The sequence below is a fragment of the Hyla sarda genome, chromosome 1 (assembly GCF_029499605.1).
Source record: "Hyla sarda isolate aHylSar1 chromosome 1, aHylSar1.hap1, whole genome shotgun sequence".
Classification (NCBI taxonomy): domain Eukaryota; kingdom Metazoa; phylum Chordata; class Amphibia; order Anura; family Hylidae; genus Hyla; species Hyla sarda.
This window is the reverse complement of record NC_079189.1, coordinates 57,417,224-57,439,024: the sequence shown is the minus strand read 5'-3', so window position 1 is coordinate 57,439,024 and position 21,801 is coordinate 57,417,224. Positions and strand designations below refer to the sequence as shown.

General features: G+C 42.8%; 1 protein-coding gene across 2 annotated transcripts in view; it reads right to left on the bottom strand.

Annotated features, from left to right (window-relative positions):
• CRMP1 (collapsin response mediator protein 1) overlaps nucleotides 1-21,801 on the bottom strand; it is a 118,946-nt gene that overhangs the window by 22,006 nt on the left and 75,139 nt on the right. For both annotated transcript variants that reach the window (XM_056555123.1, XM_056555124.1), the window contains exons 7-13: nucleotides 14,608-14,676; nucleotides 11,013-11,133; nucleotides 10,537-10,693; nucleotides 6,188-6,329; nucleotides 5,307-5,477; nucleotides 4,293-4,472; nucleotides 2,244-2,409 (exon numbers count right to left, since the gene is read on the bottom strand). In XM_056555123.1, the coding sequence (XP_056411098.1) occupies nucleotides 2,244-2,409; nucleotides 4,293-4,472; nucleotides 5,307-5,477; nucleotides 6,188-6,329; nucleotides 10,537-10,693; nucleotides 11,013-11,133; nucleotides 14,608-14,676 (1,006 nt within the window). The remainder of the gene's footprint in view (nucleotides 1-2,243; nucleotides 2,410-4,292; nucleotides 4,473-5,306; nucleotides 5,478-6,187; nucleotides 6,330-10,536; nucleotides 10,694-11,012; nucleotides 11,134-14,607; nucleotides 14,677-21,801) is intronic.

The window sequence follows — 21,801 nt, the reverse complement described above, 5'->3', positions numbered from 1 at the left end:
CTGATAGACCGTACATGCTGGGAGTTGTAGTTTTGCAACAGCTGGATTCCCCCCCCCCCCCCCCCCCAATGTGAACGTACAGGGTACACTCACATGGGCGGAGGATTACAGTAAGTATCCGGCTGCAAGTTTGAGCTGCGTCAAATTTTCTGCCGTAGCTCAAACTGCCAGCGAGAAACTACTGTGAACCCCCGCCCGTGCGACTGTACAATAAAAACACTACACTACACTAACACAAAATAAAATAAAAAGTAAAAAACACTACATATACACATACCCCTATACAACCCCCCTCCCCAATAAAAATGAAAAACGTCTGGTACGCCACTGTTTCCAAAACGGAGCCTCCAGCTGTTGCAAAACAACTACTCCCAGTATTGCCAGATAGCCGTTGACTGTCCAGGCATGCTGGGAGTTTTACAACAGCTGGAGGCACCCTGTTTGGGAATCACTGGCGTAGAATACCCCTATGTCCACCCCTATGCAAGTCCCTAATTTAGGCCTCAAATGCGCATGGCGCTCTCACTTTGGAGCCCTGTCGTATTTCAAGGCAACAGTTTAGGGCCACATATGGGGTATCGCCGTACTCGGGAGAAATTGGGCTTCAAATTTTGGGGGGTATTTTCTGCTATTACCCTTTTAAAAAATGTAAAATTTTTGGGAAAACAAGCATTTTAGGTAAAAAATATATATTTTTTTTACATATGCAAAAGTCGTGAAACACCTGTAGGGTATTAAGGTTCAAATTACCCCTTGTTACGTTCCCCGAGGGGTCTAGTTTCCAAAATGGTATGCCATGTGGTTTTTTTTTTGCTGTTCTGGCACCATAGGGGCTTCCTAAATGCGGCATGCCCCCAGAGCAAAATTTGCTTTCAAAAAGCCAAATGTGACTCCTTCTCTTCTGAGACCTGTAGTGCGCCAGCAGAGCACTTTTCACCCCCATGCGAGGTGTTTTCTGTATCGGGAGAAATTGGGCTTCAAATTTTGGGGGGTATTTTCTGCTATTACCCTTTTTAAAAATGTAAAAATTTGGGGAAACCAAGCATTTTAGGTAAAAAAAATATATATTTTTTTTACATATGCAAAAGTCGTGAATCACCTGTAGGGTATTAAGGTTCACTTTACCCCTTGTTACGTTCTCTGAGGGGTCTAGTTTCCAAAATGGTATGCCATGTGTTTTTTTTTTTTGCTGTCCTGGCACCATAGGGGCTTCCTAAATGCGGCATGTCCCCCAAAAACCATTTGTCGCTCCTTCCCTTCTGAGCCCTCTACTGCGCCCGCCGAACAATTAACATAGACATATGAGATATGTGCTTACTCGAGAGAAATTGGGTTTCAAATACAAGTTAAAATTTTCTCCTTTTTATCCCTTGCAAAAATTCAAAAATTGGGTCTACAAGAACATGCGAGTGTAAAAAATGAAGATTTTGAATTTTCTCCTTCACTTTGCTACTATTCCTGTGAAACACCTAAAGGGTTAATACACTTACTGAATGTTTTTTTGAATACTTTAGGGGGTGTAGTTTTTATAATGGGGTCTTTTATGGGGTATTTCTAATATGAAGACCCTTCAAATCCACTTCAAAACTGAACTGGTCCCTGAAAAATAGTGAGTTTGAAAATTTTGTGAAAAATTTCAAAATTGCTGCTGAACTTTGAAGCCCTCTGGTGTCTTCCAAAAGTAAAAACTCATAAATTTTATGATGCAAACATAAAGTAGACATATTGTATATGTGAACCCAAAAAAAATATATTTTGAATATCCATTTTCCTTACAAGCAGAGAGCTTCAAAGTTAGAAAAATGCAAAATTTTCATTTTTTTCATCAAATTTTGGGATTTTTCACCAAGAAAGGATGCAAGTTACCATAAAATTTTACCACTAAGTTAAAGTAGAATATGTCACGAAAAAACAATCTCGGAATCAGCATGATAACTAAAAGCATCCCAGAGTTATTAATGTTTAAAGTGACAGTGGTCAGAATTGCAAAAAACGCTCCGGTCCTTAAGGTATAAAATGGCCTGGTCCTTAAGGGGTTAAAGGAAGGGTACAAACAGTTTTGCCCACATCTGTAGCGGAGTACAGTAACAAGTAGCTTCTGACTGTAGTAATAAGTGGATTGGTGCACTATTTGATTGATTTTATATTTTCTATTACATACTGGTATGGTTATATAGAATTGTACACCGATATCTATCCCATAAAAAAAAACACATTTTATGACCATGCCTACATCAATTTACCTGATAAACTGAAGTTTGACTGATGAAGATTCCTGATTGGTGGAGGCTGTGGTTTGGAAGGTGAGGATTTAGCTGAAGGAGCAGGGGTTGAATACTTTGGCATAGCGGGAACTTCATACACTGGTCCATCATACATCCCACGAGACACGGGTTCCAGTCCGCTCACCTACAATACACGCATCAACATAATAACTAGCTACATTAATTATTAAAACCATAGTAGAAACAGAAGCCAAGTGATGGTTGATAAGGGAACCTTCTAGGTGACCAGGTGACAGAACAAAAGCCACCAAAACAGCCAATATGGCTGATGACAATAGCGGCCACACAGCTTTGTCTGTCCCAGATAGGGCTCACTTTATATATACAGAAGTTATCTCAATAACAATGCTATAGGAGCAGAGATCTCCAACCTGCGGACCTCCAGATGTTGCAAAACTACAACTCATATATAGCCAAAAACAAAGAGACCCACAATACTAATATTATTTCAAAAAGTATAACAATCTTTATTAGACAATAAAAAACAAACAATTTAAAAATAGTAAAAGGCAGAGGATGACCTGACACAGGAGACAACAAGTGCCAGTGGACCTGGTATGGGAAATGTAGGTATTCAGTCAAGAACATACATAATGTAAAACTGGCACGGCTGCACACTTATGATATCGTAACAATAGATATAATATCTAACATACATTGATGTAACATAGGGAGCAGCAATGCAATATAACAGACATAAATGGGGACCCAAGATGGGTGATACCTAAAAAGACTACCTGTCATATACCCAAAGGCCAGGAACACCAAGCACCAACACCCCAACGCACGTTTTGCGTATGGGCTTCGTCAGGGGGTAGGGCTGCACGATATGGTAAAAATGTGCGATTGCGATTTTGGGCCTAAATATTGCGATATGCAATGCGATATAATAAAAAAAATTGTGAAATCCCCCCATTTCATGTCCAGTTGCCTCCATTTCACATCTACCTACCCATTTTATGCCCATCGCCTATTTCACATTCTCCCCCCCTGTCACATTCTCCCCCCCTGTCACATTCTCCCCCCGTCACATTCTCCTCCCCCTTGACACATTCTCCTCCCCCTTGTCACACACCCCCTGTCACATTCTCCCCCCCCCCCGTCAAATTCTCCCCCCCTTGACACATTCCCCCCCCCTTGTCACATTCTCCTCCTCTTTGTCACATCCCCCCCCTTGTCACATCCCCCCCCCTTGTCACATCCTCCCCCCTTCTGTCACATTCCGCCCCCCTTGTCCCATCCTCCCCCCTTCTGTCACATTCCCCCCCTTCTGTCACATTCCCCCCCCTTCTGTCACATTCCCCCCGCTTCTGTCACATTCCCCCCGCTTCTGTCACATTCCTCCCCTCCCCCCTTCTGTCACATTCTTGTATTCTTGTACTGCAGCAATACACTGGGTTTTTGTATTAATGCAGTACAAGACCTTTCCCCATCAGCCAATCACTGCTTGACACGTGACACCACTGCGGCCAGTGATTGGCTGAAAAGGGAAAGGTCCTACTGTACTAAGAGAGGAAACTTCGGAGCGCACGGAGACGAATATTTTTCTCCCTGCGCCCTTAGCTCAGTGTTTTTCTAGCAGGTGCCTCCAGCTGTTGTGAAACTACTACTCCCAGCATGCCCAGACAGCCTTTGCCGGTCCAGGCATGCTAAGAGTTGTAGTTTTGCAACAACTGGAGGCCCCCTGGTTGGGAAACACTGACTTTTAGTATTTAAATTAGTTATTACCTGCTCTGGCTGGCCCGAGCAGATAATCGCATGTTTTCCTGGGGGGCTGTATCGTCATATCGCAATAATCGCGATTCGATTGCTTTTGCAATATATCATGCAGCCCTACTATAGAGTATAGCTTCCAACATACACTGCAAAAATAATATTCTGTAAAATGAGTAGCAGTGCCATACAAAGCCTGAATCAATATCCCTAAACAGAAATGCTTTATACACCAGGGTCCAGGAGGTCTTATTACTATCTGGAGGTCCACTTTAATGACTAGAGCACACATACCTTGTTTCTTGTCTTGACACGCTGATAAATATATTCAGGGAATGGTTTCCTTGGAATAAACCGTCCCATTCCTTGGTTGACATGCAGGTTTCCATCTTCATACACAATCTTCCCCTGGCTAATAACCACAAGTGGGGCTCCATGACACTCCATTCCCTCAAAGATGTTGTATTCCACTGCCTGTCAAGTCCATATATGTATATTAAAGTACCAAATATTATTGAACCATCATTATATAAATTATCATTTTATAAATATTTGGTGTAATATGTTATTAAAAGAAGAAAGAGGTACTCTGGGCAACTAAAACTTTATCCCATCCTGTGGATCGGGGATAAGTGTCTGATTGCGAGAGGAGGTGGTAGGTGGTGACTGCTGAGACCAATCTCATTCTCCTGTATGGGGTTCAGTGACTTACCCATCCTCAGCATGCTCTGGCCCCCCCACTTTCTGCAACAGTACGCTGTACAGGAGGTCCAACAGCTGGAATTAGATGGTTTTATCTTGGTCACGTGGTTTAGATCCAGGAGAGAACCCACTTAGCAGGCACTTCTTCCAGCTCTCCCTGGCGAACCGCTGGAGGCTGAATACTCAGCTCCTGACCAAAACTTTTTATAGGGCTCCACAACATGTCAACAGTTTTTCCAAAGACAGGTTTGATTTAAAAGGTGTTTTCTTCCAAATATGAAATTAGGAAATCATAGGGGGAAAGGTGTCCATAAAAGACACCATAATAGACAGCTGATCTGTATGATCTACTGCCACTCTGCCAAATCTCAGCTGTCCATATAGACGAAAGGATCCAACTGGTCACCACGTAGTACTATATTACTTCTACAGGGAAAGCATCAAGCTGGCTGCATGGGCAAAGACATAGGACCCCCTTCTGGTACTTCATTTTTTCACCTATCACCGATCGGCCCCTGTTTAGTCCTTCATCGGTGTGTGGGTATGACTATATCCCCTACACCCTCTATAGTTACCTGTAAATCTGCTTCTACTTGCAGAACTTACTGATTTGTGGCTTTTTGCAGAAATTATCTTCATCTTGTCAGGATCCCAAATAACTACATCCGCATCAGAGCCAACTGCGATTCTTCCTTTTCTTGGATAGAGGTTGAATATTTTAGCAGCATTTGTACTAGTGACTGCAACAAACTGGTTCTCATCCATCTTACCCATAGCCTGTGGGAAAAAGGAGGACACTGGTGACTTCTTCTATTGATGGAAACATGACTAGGAATAAATAGTGACATGCGAGGACATGAATTACAATATTGTTAGGTGGAAACACATATAGGAAAGGGGGCACCATAGTATAGTTTTATGTAGTGCCACCCAAAGGATGTGGTGTGACTTGCATGCTTTTGCATTCTAAGATAATGGCCCTGATTTACTAAGAGTGTAGTGTAGTTTTCTTTGTGTTTTTTTTTTCCCTACAAGTATTTTTCCACAGTATTTACTAATGTTTCCCTACGTTTTTCTTTTTTTTTTTTTTTTTTTTACACATGCTCTGATCTGTGGGATCTCTAATATGTTGGGATTTTTCGAAAATGTTGAGAACATGCCCCCTTTTTGGTGGCCACACCCCTTTTCCTGTGGCCACGCCCATTTTGGGGGGGGGTTCTAAGCAAAATGGAGAGTTGTTTGAGTTTTTTGAAATTTTGGTGCAACAACTGGCGCAGACACAATTTGTGGCGCAATGCAACATATTTTGGCGCACAACCCAACAAAACAGGTCAGGTTTACAATAGTAAATCAGAGTAAATGTGTTGAATTTACGATGTGGGAAACTTTGTGGAAAGGTAAGTGTAGGTCATTTGTACATAATGTACTGTACATCTCCATGTAATGCAGAAGTCATCTGTTCTAAAGAAGCACCAAAAGGTTCTTACCACAGCCTTGTCCCACACAATTGTCATTCGTTCTTCAATTCCATTCACGCCCTCAGGAATAAGAGTGAAGTTATCTTTTCCTATGGCTTTCTGGGCAGTACTGTAGGAGCAGTGTCCACTTCCAGTCACCTGCAGATCTCCACTGAAAAAGAGTTTTCAGAGTAGGTCAGAAAACGGGACATGAAGTTTTTTTGTACTACATACATAGAGAGGTAAGAGAGACACAAAATACTTCAAGTGATTGTCAGCCACCACTAGGGGGAGTGTAAGAGTATACTACAGTGGGGCAAAAAAAGTATTTAGTCAGCCACCAATTGTGCAAGTTCTCCCACTTAAAAAGATGAGAGAGGCCTGTAATTTTCATCATAGGTATATCTCAACTATGAGAGACATAATGAGAAAAAAAATCCATAAAACCACATTGTCAGATTTTTAAAGAATTTATTCGCAAATTATGGTGGAAAATAAGTATTTGGTCAATAACAAAAGTTCATCTCAATACTTTGTTATATACCCTTTGTTGGCAATGACAGAGGTCAAATGTTTTCTGTAAGTATTAACAAGGTTTTCACACACTGTTGGTGGTATTTTGGCCCATTCCTCCATGCAGATCTCCTCTAGAGCAGTAATGTTTTGGGGCTGTCGCTGGGCAACACAGACTTTCAACTCCCTACAAAGGTTTTCTATGGGGTTGAGATCTGGAGACTGGCTAAGCCACCCCAGGATGTCGAAATGCTTCTTATGAAGCCACTCCTATGTTGCCTGGGCGGTGTGTTTGGGATCATTGTCATGATGAAAGACCCAGCCACGTTTCATCTTTATTACCCTTGCTGATGGAAGGAGGTTTTCACTCAATATCTCACGATACATGGCCCCATTCATTCTTTCCTTTACACGGATCAGTCGTCCTGGTCCCTTAGCAGAAAAACAGCCCCAAAGCATGATATTTCCACCCCCATGCTTCACAGTAGGTATGTTGTATCTTTCTCCTCCAAACACGACGAATTGAGTTTTTAATCAAAAAGTTCTACTTTGGTTTCATCTGACCATATGACATTCTCTCAATCCTCTTCTGGATCATCCAAATGCTCTCTAGCATACTTCAGACAGGCCCGGACATGTACTGGCTTAAGCAGGGGAACACGTCTGGCACTGCATGATTTGAGTCCCTGGCATTGTAGTGTGTTACTGATGGTAGCCTTTTTTACTTTGGTCCCAGCTCCCTGCAGGTCATTCACTAGGCCCCCCCGTGTGGTTCTGGGATTTTTGTTGACCGTTCTTGTGATCATTGCGTGGAGCCCCAGATTGAGAGAGATTATCAGTGGTCTTGTATGTCTTCCATTTCTTAATAATTGCTCCCACAGTTAATTTCTTTACACCATGCTGCTTTCCTGTTGCAGAGTCAGTCTTCTGCAGGTCTACAATTTTGTTTCTGGTGTCCTTCGACAGCTCTTTGTGGAGTTTGGAGTGTGACTGTTTGAGGTTGTGGACAGGTGTTTTTTTTTACTGATAACAAGTTCAAACAGGGGCCATTAATACAGGTAACGGGTGGAGGACAGAGGAGACTCTTAAAGAAGAAGTTACAGGTCTGTGAGAGCCAGAAATCTTGTAGGTGACCAAATACTTATTTTCCACCACAATTTGCAAATAAATTCTTTAAAAATCAGACAATGTGATTTTATGGATTTTATTTTCTCATTATGTCTCTCATAGTTGAGGTATACCTATGATGAAAATTACAGGCCTCTCATCTTTTTAAGTGGGAGAACTTGCACAATTAGTGGCTGACTAAATACTTCCCCCCCCCCCCCCCACTGTATATACCTTTTTAATATTCAGTTTTAAAGCAGGTACTCTGGTAGAGGGATGATTTTATTTTTTATTTTTTATGTCCAGCCTTTATATATCACTGCTCCAGTGTTCCACCTCATTGATTGGCTGAGCCACAACGTGACAGTCTACTTCTGGTGCTGGGGCTCAATATGTCCCACTGCAGCTCAGCCAATCACTCAAGACTCAGGATTCAAATTCTCTGGGACGGGACCCAGGCTCTCTCAATGAGGAGCATGTGTCATTTACTGATAGACGACGCGGGCTTCATTTATTTCTATGGCATGGCCGGTGATGCCCGAGAGCTGTACTCGGGTCTCTTCGGCGTTCCCATAGAAATTCATGGAGCGCATGCTGTCTAGAGCACACTCTCTTCACTGAACATCTGGTCTAATTCTGGAGTTCGTGGCAGGGGGGGACCCGGGGGGGGGGGGGGGGGGGGGCAACCCAACCCAGCGGTCAATCAGCTACCTAGAGGGTGAGTTTATTTTTGCTGGATTTCTCCTTTAATGCATACAGTTCAAAATGAACTAAAGCCACCAACTTAAAGAGGTACTCCAGTGAAAAAAACTAATGTTTTCAAATCAATTGGTGCCTGAAAGTTAAACAAATTTGTAAATTATTTCCTTTTAAAAGTTATAATCCTTCCAGTACTTAGAAGCTGTTGTATACTACAGAGGAAGTTGTGAAGTTCCCTCCAGTCTGAACACAGTGCTCTCTGCTGACACCTCTGTCCGTGTCATGAACTGTCTGAAGTAGAAGCTAATCCCCATAGTAAACCTCTCCTTCGCTAGACCGTTCCTAACACAGACAGAGGTGTCAGCAGAGAGCACTGTGGTCAGACTGGAGGGAACTTCACAACTTCCTCTGTAGCATACAGAAGCTGGAAGAAGTACTGGAAGGATTTTTAAATAGAAATAATTTACAAATCAGTTTAACTTTCTGGCACCAGTTGATTTGAATACATTTGTTTTCCACCGGAGTACCCCTTTAAGGGAGCAGAATGATTTTTTTTATGGTCATGGTGGATCATTGTTTATGGTTATTTACCTTCTTCATGAACAATAATGTTATTTCCCCTTCCTTGTCCTCTCACCTCCCTAGGTGAATAATTTTTTATAAATCCTAGTCATGTAATTCTGAGGCATGTGCAGAATTAAGCTAATGTGTTCAAATTGTTTCCCACTTTTGACCACATGAGGGTGCTATTGTCTATAATAAATATGGTCAACTCTGCTCCCTGTTCAGGCCTCTAATATACTAGATGACAATTCAGATACCATGACATGGAAGTTTACTCCGGCTACCCCTAAGGGTCTATTCACACGTACAGTATTCTGAACAGATTTGATGCGCAGATTTGATGCACAGGTTTTGAAGCTGCATTCAGTCATTTAGTTTACATTGAAATCAGCAGCAGAAAATTCTGCGCATCAAATCTTCGCAGAATACTTACGTGTGAATAGACCGTTAAGGTCTTCAATAGCTGTCAGCTGTATGCTCATTCAGCCAATAACTATTTCCCCTGATGCACATGCACACCCGGATGTGCAGGGCATGAATGAGTTTGCAATGAAAGGAAGGGAATAAACTGCTGCCAGACACCTGGTGATGGCTTTTTACTCTTTATCTCCATTCCGTACAAAGAACTGGGCATGTAAAAAGCTATAATACTATGGGATACAATCAATAAAATCATCACATGCTTTTAAAATCACTTTTGGTAAGCTGTTTTCATATACAGTGACCCCCCAACCTACGATGGCCCCGACATACGATCATTTCAACATGCGATGGCCTCTCAGAGGCAGCATCAACATATAATGCTTTTGTATGTCGGGCCATCGCATAAATGGCTATCCGGCAGCGCAGACTGCTTCAGCTGCCACCGGATAGCCGTTTACGGTGCCCCGTGAGCTCCGCTGACGATCACTTACCTGTCCTCGGGGCTCCGGCGCGTCCTCTTCGGGATCCCCTCCATCGCTGGCGCTCTCCATCGTCGTCATTACGTCGCTGCGCACACCGTCCCGTCATCCAATAGGAGCGGAGTGCGTAGCGACGTGATGGCGGCGACGGAGCACGCGGATGCTGGGGAAGCAGAGGCCTTGCCGAAGCATCGGGGACACCCCGGGGAAGCGGCAACAGCGATGGAGGGCGACATCCAGGCAGCCGTGACGGTCCGGAGCGGCGGGGACAGGTGAGTACAACTTCCTATACCAGTGGTCTTCAACCTGCAGACCTTCAGATGTTGCAAAACTACAACTCCCAGCATGCCCGGACAGCCAACGGCTGTCCGAGCATGCTGGGTGTTGTAGTTTTGCAACATCTGGAGGTCCGCAGGTTGTAGACCACTGTCCTATACTTTACATTGCACGGATCCCTCAACATACGATGGTTCCAACAAACAATGGTCCGTTTGGAACGGATTACCATCGTATGTTGAGGGACCACTGTATACCTAATAGGGTAAAAGAAAAGGGATCAATCTTCAGTGTTCTTTACCGGAGAACAATTCTTACCATGCCAGCATAGTGTTTAGGTAATCAGGAGTGGTGGGATCTGGACTGAGAGGTGGAGAGGTGACAAAGGCTGCGGCTTTTGCCCAGTTTTTACTCCAGTAGTGGGTTCCGTCTGTCCCTAAACTTGCTGTTATTGGCTCTCCAAACACCAATGCACCTTAAAATGAGCAAGAAAGTTGAAGTACAAATTAAGATCAAAGAGCATTTACCAGCAACACAGGATATAAACATACAACCAAACATACACCAACCTAAACACCTCATTTACGTATGTTTACTGGCCCAAATTGCTTCGTAAATGTCCCCCATAGTGTATATAGTAACTAGCACCCCTTCAGAAGGTCATGTTAACTCTGGTCTTGAATAGTTTCCTTATGTTTCTCTTTATTCCTGACCACCCCCTTATAATGCATTGAGGCCATATTCTTTTAAAAGACCACTTTACGGACTAGTATGACCCATATAGGTTACCATACCTTTTTTCCTGGCTTGTGCAATGACATCGGCGGAGCTCTTGCTCATGACTTTGGTAATATACACGGGAGCGTTGATTTGGCTTGCTATGGCAATGGCTCGAAATACTGCCTCCGCTTCAAGCTGGAAGAAGAGAGAAACTCATTTTTCAAGCCCAATTCTACATGCAAAACCACCTTTCTCTAAAAGACCCTTTTTCCATATTCTGATTCTTCCTTCTTTTCTCAGATATAATGAGAATTAAGTATTAGAGACCACACAGTCTATACATGTATAAGAACAATATTCATGGACACCAGTAGAGGGCACTATCTAATAGCACTATTAGCTTCTTAGTCTAGTGTGCTCCGAACTAAAATATTAAAGGGGTACTCCACTGGAAAACATTTTATTAAACATTAAAATATTAAAGGGGTACTCCACTGGAAAACATTTTATTTTAAATTGACTGGCACCAGAAAATGTAATAGATTTTTAAATTACTTCTATTTAAAGGGGATATCCAGGAAAAAACTTTTTTTTTCCTATATCAACTGGCTCCAGAAATTTAAACAGATTTGTAAATTACTTCTATAACTTTTTTTTCTGTAAATTCTGTAAAGTAAATGACTTCTATTACCTCTTTTTCTGTGTAAGTGCTCTCTGATGACACGTGTCTCGGGAACCACCCAGTTTAGAAGCAAATCCCCATAGCAAACCTCTTCTAAACTTGGCGGTTCCTGAGACACGTGTCATCAGAGAGCACTTAGACAGAAAAGAACAACCTTAACTTCAGAAGCTCATAAGTACTGAAAGGATTAAGATTTTTTAATAGAAGTAATTTACAAATCTGTTTAACTTTCTTGAGCCAGTTGATATATAAAAAAAAGTTTCTTCCTGGATAACCCCTTTAATCCTTCCAGTACTTATCAGCTGCTGTAGGCTCCAGAGGAAGTTCTTTTCTTTTTGAATTTCCTCTCTGTCTGACTACAGTGCTCTCTGCTGACACCTCTGTCCAGTTTAGGAACTGTCCAGAGTAGGAGCAAATCCCCACAGCAAACATATCCTGCTCCGGACAGTTCCTAAAATGGACAGAGGTGTCAGCAGAGAGCACTGTTGTCAGACAGAAAGGAAATTCAAAAAGAAAATAACTTCCTCTGGAACAAACAGCAGCTGATAAGTACTGGAAGGGTTAAGATTTTTAAATAGAAGTCATTTACAAATATGTTTTACTTTTTGGCACAAGTTGATTCAAAATGTTTTTTTCCCCTTTAACATAGTCTGCAGAAGCGAATTATTAGGATCTTTTTTTCTTCATGATACTTATCCTTTAATATAAACTATATACAAAGTTGCTTTATTTTGCATTCAGGAAACAAATTAATAATACAAACAATAGTGCAAAGCTGTCCATAGCTTATAAAGGTCAATTATATAAACATTTCGGTATGTCATCCAGACAGGTAAAAAGGTCAGATCAAACCAGGTCTCAGTATATGGAGCGCAAAAGAAGGACCTGCCACCTGGGGAGCGAAGTGCGCTACCGTACACATCATCAGAAATACCCATAAACACACAGGACACATAGATATAGTGAAAATTATTGATACTTAATTGAGAATACATGAATAAAAACATTAAAAAACATTAAAAAACATTAAAATGGATAGCAGCAAACTGAAAAATCCTGACTGCTACACGTACATGGCATGCGTAAACAAATGAAGGGGATGCAGATATATAAAAGTGACTTATGCTATCTATAAGGCTACCAAAGTGCAGCATGCAATAGATATACGCAATGTGAACACTTCAATGATATGGCAATTGCCAGAATATATTACACGTATCCCAAAATGAGTGAAGAATAGGAAAAGTCAGACGGATGCTTGGTCCACCTATAAGCCGGGTAATGGAGAGACCTATGGGTATGGGAAGAAAAATCCAGCCACATCCAGACATACAGTAGGTCTGCTTGGAAGCAGAAAAGGAAATTTGCCACAGCACTATGGTGGAACAGTATCCTGGTCACATATCACATACCCAATGCAGCACGTCAGACCCCAACGCCGTTTCGCTGGCGAAACGGCGTTGGGGTCTGACGTGCTGCATTGGATATGTGATATGTGACCAGGATACTGTTCCACCATAGTGCTGTGGCAAATTTCCTTTTCTGCTTCCAAGCAGACCTACTGTATGTCTGGATGTGGCTGGATTTTTCTTCCCATACCCATAGGTCTCTCCATTACCCGGCTTATGGGTGGACCAAACATCCGTGTGACTTTTCCTATTCTTCACTCATTTTGGGATACGTGTAATATATTCTGGCAATTGCCATATTATTGAAGCGTTTACATTGCGTATATCTATTGCATGCTGCATTTTGGTAGCCTTATAGATAGCATAAGTCACTTTAATATATCTGCATCCCCTTCATTTATTTACACATGCCATGTACGTGTAGCAGTCAGGATTTTTCTGTTTGCTGCTGTCCCTTTTAATTGTTTTTATTCATGTATTCTCAATAAAGTATCAATAATTTTCACTATATCTATTTGTCCTGGTGTGTTTATGGGTATTTCTATGTGTTAGTAACACACCAGCTGGTTACTTACCTTTTTACATAGCCCCTTTTGTGTTTTTGGATTACGGACACATCATCAGGTTAAAACTTGCGGTGAAAGGACGACACGCTTTAGGGTATGTTCAGACTACGGATAATGAACGGAATCTCCGCTCGCAAAATTCCGCGAGCAGAGACTCTATTCTGGCGGGTGCCGCAATACTTCGGCGGTAGGACCGCGCGGCACTGCGCCGTCACCATTGACGGCTATGCAGTGTTCGCGGACTTACGTGCAAAGAATGAACATGTTCTTTCTTTGCCCGGAACAATTTCAGCGGTGGAATTGTCCGCCGCTGAAATTCCACAGTGTGAAAGGGTCTCGCGGAAGACCCATTCACACTGATGTTTATGTTCACAGCACGTAATTCTGTTCGCGCCATTCTGCTCACGAAATGCCGCGGGAATTACGTAGTGTGAACATACCCTTTAAATAAACATAATGCTTTAAGGCTGGGTATCTCCTGCACCCCACTCTATAATATATTTGTGTTAACCTGGATTTTAGAAGATATTAATGTATTTATTTTTACAGTGATTTTAGTTATTTCTTTTTAGTTATTTGTAAAAAAAAAAAAAATAAGTAAAATCACAACACCAACTCTTTTTTATCAATTATTTTTCCTTAGGAAGATATAATGGAAAGGGTTTATTACTAAAATCACAAAAAGTCCACGCATCATAAAAAAATAAAACTGCTGATAAATTCCCCTTAGGGAAGGAATCTATATGGAGCGTGATGAAAATGTTTTCATCCACATCATAAGTTCAAATTAAACACAGACTCTTGATCTTTCAAGGACAACCATGAGAGCTGCGAGCATTACCTTAAATAATTCAGTGCTCAAGATTTAGCTGATTCATGGTAAAATAGAGGAGATCCACCAACCGTCAGGCATCACTAATCCGCACTTATTCTTTATTCATGCAGCAGGGCACCGCTCAGAGAATATCACAAGAAATTATTTTAGGATATGAAAAAAGCCCAAAGAACGTACCTCCTCAGGTCGGCTCAGAGCATGTCCTTCAGGTCCAGTTATGCCCATTTCTAATATCCGTTTTTGTTCCTATAAATAAAAAATATAAATATGTTATTATTCAATTAAATGGTAAAAAAAAAAAAAAAAACATTTTTAACATAGAATCATAGATTAAAACAGTAAAAAAGCTAAGAATAAAGATAATCACTATCCTTATATAAATTATAGAAATATTTCCTGCATGGTGTTATCTGTTTTCTGAAGATAGTCCCAGATAGTTCTTATTTCTGGATGTTACTTAAAATTCTTTATGGAAAACAACTGTTGTTAATATCTTTAATTTCTACAAATGAGAGGTGAATCTAGATTGATATTAGATAGATGGTCAGGTAGATAGATATATAATGAGAAGATAGATAGATAGATATATAATGAGAAGATAGATAGATAGATAGATAGATATGAGATGATAGATAGATATGAGATAGATACATAGATAGATAGATAGATAGATAATGAGAAGATAGATATATAGATAGATAAGTAGAAAAATGGAGCAGCACAACCAAATGAGGAAAGTAATGGTGGGTGCCAGCAGGTCGTTTTCACAGGTTACGGGTCAATCTCCAATATCCATACCATAAGAATTCTGCAGCACTCCAAAATATGTAAAATTCAAGTGAATTTTATTGGCCTGACGACATAGCAACGTTTCGGCTGCCCACTTTAAGGCTGCAAGTGGGCAGCCGAAACGTTGCTAAGCTGTCAGGCCAATAAACTTCACTTGAGTTTCACATATTTTGGAGTGCTGCAGAATTCTTATGGTATAGATAGATAGATAATGAGAAGATAGATAGATATGAGATAGATATGAGATGAATAGATAGAGGTAGATAGATAGAAAGATACATATGAGATAGATAGATAGATATAGTGGGGCAAAAAAGTATTTAGTCAGCCACCAATTGTGCAAGTTCTCCCACTTAAAAAGATGAAAGAGGCCTGTAATTTTCATCATAGGTATACCTCAACTATGAAAGACATAATTAGAAAAAAAAAATCCATAAAGTCACATTTTTAATCACATGATTTTTTAAGAATTTATTTGCAAATTATGATGGAAAATAAGTATTTGATCAATAAAAAAAGTTCATCTCAATACTTTGTTATATACCCTTTGTTGGCAATGACAGAGGTCAAATGTTTTCTGTAAGTCTTCACAAGGTTTTCACACAGTGCCGCTGGTATTTTGCCTATTCCTCCGTGCAGTGATGTGTTGGGGCTGTCACTGGGCAACACGGACTTTCAACTCCCTACAAAGGTTTTCTATGGGGTTGAGACTGGCTAGGCCACTCCAGGACCTTGAAATGCTTCTTACAAAGCCACTCCTTTGTTGCCCGGATGGTGCGTTTGGGGTCATTATCATACTGAAATACCCAGCCACGTTTCATATTAAATGCCCTTGCTGTTGGAGGGAGGTTTTCACTCAAAATCTCACGATATATGGCCCCATTCATTCTTTCCTTTACACGGATCAGTCATCATGGTCCTTTTGCAGAAAAACAGCCCGAAAGCATGATGTTTCCACACCCATGCTTCACAGTAGGTATGGTGTTCTTTGGATGCAACTCAGCATTCTTTCTCCTCCGAACACGACCAGTTGAGCTTTTACCAAAAAGTACTACTTTGGTTTCATCTGACCATATTATATTCTCCCAATACTCTTCTGGATCATCCAAATGCCCTCTAGCAAACTTCAGACGGACCCGGACATGTACTGGCTTAAGCAGGGGACACGTCTGGCACTGCATGATTTGAGTCCTTGGCGGCGTAGCGTGTTACTGATGGTAGTCTTTGTTACTTTGGTCCTGGCTCCCTGCAGGTCATTCTCTAGGTCCCCCATGTGGTTCTGGGATTTTTGCTCACCGTTCTTGTGATCATTTTGACACCACGGGGTGAGACCTAGTGAGGAGCCCCAGATCGAGGGAGATTATCAGTGGTCTTGTATGTCTTCCATTTGCGAATAATTGCTCCCACAGTTGATTTCTTCCCACCAAGCTGCTTGTCTATTGCAGATTCAGTCTTCCCAGCCTGGTGCAGGTCTACAATTTTGTTTCTGGTGTCCTTCGACAGCTCTTTGGTCTTGGCCATAGTGGAGTTTGGAGTGTGACTGTTTGAGGTTGTGGACAGGTGTCTTTTATACTGATAAGTTCAAACAGGGGCCATAATACAGGTAGCAAGTGGAGGATAGAGGAAACTCTTAAAGAAGAAGTTACAGGTCTGTGAGAGCCAGAAATCTTGCTTGTTTGTAGGTGACCAAATACTTATTTTACAGAGGAATTTACCAATTGATTCATTAGAAATCGTACAATGTGATTTTTCTGTATTCTTCCCCCCCCCCCCCCCATTCTGTCTCTTATAGTTGAAGTGTACCTATGATAAAAATCACAGGCCTCTCTCATCTTTTTTACTGGATGCATGCATAGATGGATAGATAGATAGATAGATACTACAACACTCCAGTAATGTAAGGTGTCAAGCAAAGGTGTTTACTCCATCACATGTGAACAAGGAAACGTTTCGATATTCTCAAGTTATATACTCTCCATATACTGTAGATTTGCAGCATGCTCATTGTTGTGCACATCTGGACTTAACCCACAAAGTGCTGTCTGACTCAGGATTAGAATTGTGCATACAGGGTTATTAGAGGTAAATCCAGAACTGGACACAATAAATTATGGAGGAAAAGAATCCTCCTTCCTGAAATGATGGCAGTCTAACATTTTTAAAGCCACCATCTTTTTCTTGTACTAGTAAAGTTTTTGGAAACAAAAATGGCGTTGCCTTCAAGTCATATGCAATGCGGCTTAGACGCCTTTCACACTGTGTTAAGCAGTATCTGTCGGATGTACACATTGGAGGAGTGCCTAATGTGTACATCCAGCATATACTAATGACATACATAGAATCATACATATGGTCCCATAGTAAAATACAGGCAAATACTGCATAGTACACATCTTTTTACAAGATCCAGCTCATGAAATAGCGCACCACATATGTCCCACATTGAGGCCAAATAATACACTTGGGGCTTCTGTCAGGTTTATGGGGGTCTATGTGTCCATTGAACGCATGCACAAGGGCCTGTCCTGACATTTGCATTGAACAGACTTGGTTGGACGCTGCTTAACACATTTTTCTGCCCAGTCTTACCCAAGGCAACTCCATAGCTGCACCATATTCTGTGCCACTTATTAAGGAATAAGGCACACACTCCTCTCAAAGTGCTTTCTAGTGGACCCAAAGTATTAGTAAATATGCTCTATTGTGTATAAAGGGACTGGGCAGGGTTGGGAAAACATGGCAGTATTTTTCAATGAACAGCACCACATCGGTCCATGGGTGATGTCTGGTACTGCAACTCAGCTTTATTGAAGTGAATGGGGCTGAGCTGTAATACCAGACACAACCTAACTGATAAATGCTGAACAGTGCTACGAGTCCATGAGAAATACAGCAGCGGATCTCCCCTAAAGCTGAGGGTGGTGATATACGTACTATATGTGTACTGATGGGGATGCATATGATCATATGGAAGTAGTGTTGTTAAAAGACTATAAATCCATTTGCCATCACTATGATCATCAATCTATAAAACTTAGCAGGAATGACCGATATAATATGTGAATCCCGTTCCTGTAACTGAAGGTGAATGCTAAACGGCAGCCATTCTCCAGCAGGAAATAGGATTACCCCATATCCTATAAATCATGGCGTGGCGGACAGAGAAGAAGTAATTACAATGACTTTGGATGACTAGTGTGTAAGACATGTCCTGAATGTAATGGCAAAAACTACATTCAAACCTCATACGGAACAGGAGCTCTGGAAACTGCTTTTATTTAAAACAAATAATTTCTTAGATTTCTAATTCAGATTCATCCTGTATAAAGAGGACCTGTGGCCAACCCCAATAAATGAGCAAGCATTATCATTAAATAGCCTAGGACATCCTGATCACACTGTCACGATGCCGGCTGGCAGGTAGTGGATCCTCTGTGCCAGAGAGGGATTGGCGTGGACCGTGCTAGTGGATCGGTTCTAAGTCACTACTGGTTTTCACCAGAGCCCGCCGCAAAGCGGGATGGTCTTGCTGCGGCGGTAGTGACCAGGTCGTATCCACTAGCAACGGCTCAACCTCTCTGACTGCTGAAGATAGGCGCGGTACAAGGGAGTAGACAGAAGCAAGGTCGGATGTAGCAGAAGGTCGGGGCAGGCAGCAAGGATCGTAGTCAGGGGCAACGGCAGGAGGTCTGGAACACAGGCTAGGAACACACAAGGAAACGCTTTCACTGGCACAATGGCAACAAGATCCGGCGAGGGAGTGCAGGGGAAGTGAGGTATAAATAGGGAGTGCACAGGTGAACACACTAATTAGAACCACTGCGCCAATCAGCGGCGCAGTGGCCCTTTAAATCGCAGAGACCCGGCGCGCGCGCGCCCTAGGGAGCGGGGCCGCGCGCGCCGGGACAGGACCGACGGAGAGCGAGTCAGGTACGGGAGCCGGGGTGCGCATCGCGAGCGGGCGCCACCCGCATCGCGAATCGCATCCCGGCTGGAGGCAGTATCGCAGCGCACCCGGTCAGTGGATCTGACCGGGGCGCTGCGGGAGCGAGAGTGTAGTGAGCGCTCCGGGGAGGAGCGGGGACCCGGAGCGCTCGGCGTAACAGTACCCCCCCCCCCTTGGGTCTCCCCCTCTTCTTGGAGCCTGAGAACCTGAGGACCAGACTTTTATCCAGGATATTGTCCTCAGGTTCCCAGGATCTCTCTTCAGGACCACAGCCCTCCCAGTCAACCAAAAAGAAGGTTTTTCCTCTGACCTTTTTGGAGGCCAGTATCTCCTTTACAGGAAAGATATCAGAAGAACCGGAGACAGGAGTGGGAGAGATAAGTTTAGGAGAGAAACGGTTGATGATGAGTGGTTTAAGAAGAGAAACGTGAAAGGCATTAGGAATACGAAGAGAAGGAGGGAGAAGAAGTTTATAAGAGACAGGATTGATCTGGCGCAAAATTTTGAAAGGACCAAGATAGCGTGGTCCCAATTTGTAGCTGGGAACACGGAAGCGGACATATTTAGCGGAGAGCCATACCTTGTCTCCAGGAGAAAAAATGGGGGGAGCTCTTCTTTTCTTACCAGCAAACTTCTTCATGCGTGATGAAGCCTGTAAGAGAGAATTTTGGGTCTCTTTCCATATGGTGGAAAGATCACGAGATATTTCATCCACAGCGGGCAGACCAGAGGGCAAGGGGGTAGGGAGGGGAGGAAGAGGGTGGCGGCCGTAAACCACGAAAAATGGGGATTTGGAGGAAGATTCAGAGACTCTGAAGTTATACGAGAATTCGGCCCATGGTAGAAGATCTGCCCAATCATCCTGGCGGGAGGAAACAAAATGTTGTAAATAATCACCCAAGACCTGGTTAATTCTTTCTACTTGTCCATTGGATTGAGGATGATATGCAGAAGAAAAGTTTAATTTAATCTTGAGTTGTTTACAGAGAGCCCTCCAGAATTTTGACACGAATTGGACGCCTCTATCCGAGACGATCTGCGTGGGCAACCCGTGAAGACGAAAAATGTGTACAAAAAATTGTTTAGCCAACTGAGGCGCTGAAGGAAGACCAGGAAGAGGGATGAAATGTGCCATTTTGGAGAATCGATCAACGACCACCCAAACAACAGTGTTGCCACGGGATGGGGGTAAGTCTGTAATAAAATCCATACCAATCAGAGACCAAGGCTGTTCGGGGACAGGCAGAGGATGAAGAAAACCAGCGGGCTTCTGGCGAGGAGTCTTATCCCGGGCACAGACAGTGCAGGCTCGCACAAAGTCCACGACATCCGTCTCCAGAGTCGGCCACCAATAGAAGCGAGAGATGAGTTGCACAGATTTCTTGATGCCCGCATGACCTGCGAGATGGGAGGAGTGACCCCATTTGAGGATTCCGAGGCGTTGGCGTGGAGAGACGAAGGTCTTTCCTGGAGGAGTTTGCCTGATGGAGGCTGGAGAAGTGGAAATCAGGCAGTCAGGAGGAATGATGTGTTGCGGAGAGAGTTCAACTTCCGAGGCATCCGAGGAACGAGAGAGAGCATCGGCCCTAATGTTCTTATCGGCAGGCCGAAAGTGAATTTCAAAATTAAATCGGGCAAAGAACAGAGACCACCTGGCCTGGCGAGGATTCAGCCGTTGGGCAGATTGGAGATAGGAGAGGTTCTTGTGATCGGTGTAAATAATAATTGGAAATCTTGATCCCTCCAGCAGATGCCTCCATTCCTCAAGTGCTAATTTAATGGCTAGAAGCTCTCGATCCCCGATGGAGTAGTTCCTCTCCGCCGGAGAGAAGGTCCTAGAAAAAAAACCACAAGTAACAGCATGCCCGGAAGAATTTTTTTGTAGAAGGACCGCTCCAGCTCCTACTGAGGAGGCATCAACCTCCAATAGGAAGGGTTTAGATGGGTCAGGTCTGGAGAGCACGGGAGCCGAAGAAAAGGCAGACTTGAGCCGTTTAAAGGCGTCTTCCGCTTGAGGAGGCCATGACTTAGGATTGGCATTTTTTTTGGTTAAAGCCACGATAGGAGCCACAACGGTAGAAAAATGTGGAATAAATTGCCTGTAATAATTGGCGAACCCCAAAAAACGTTGGATAGCACGGAGTCCGGAGGGGCGTGGCCAATCTAAGACGGCAGAGAGTTTGTCTGGATCCATCTGTAGTCCCTGGCCAGAGACCAAGTATCCTAGGAAAGGAAGAGATTGGCATTCAAACAGACATTTCTCTATCTTGGCATAAAGTTGATTGTCACGAAGTCTCTGAAGAACCATACGGACATGCTGGCGGTGTTCTTCTAGATTGGCAGAAAAAATCAGGATATCGTCCAGATATACAACAACACAGGAGTATAAGAGATCACGAAAAATTTCATTAACAAAGTCTTGGAAGACGGCAGGGGCGTTGCACAGGCCAAAGGGCATGACCAGATACTCAAAGTGTCCATCTCTAGTGTTAAATGCCGTTTTCCATTCATCCCCCTCTCTGATGCGGATGAGATTATAAGCACCTCTTAAGTCCAGTTTGGTAAAGATGTGGGCACCTTGGAGGCGATCAAAGAGTTCAGAGATGAGAGGTAGGGGGTAGCGGTTCTTTACCGTG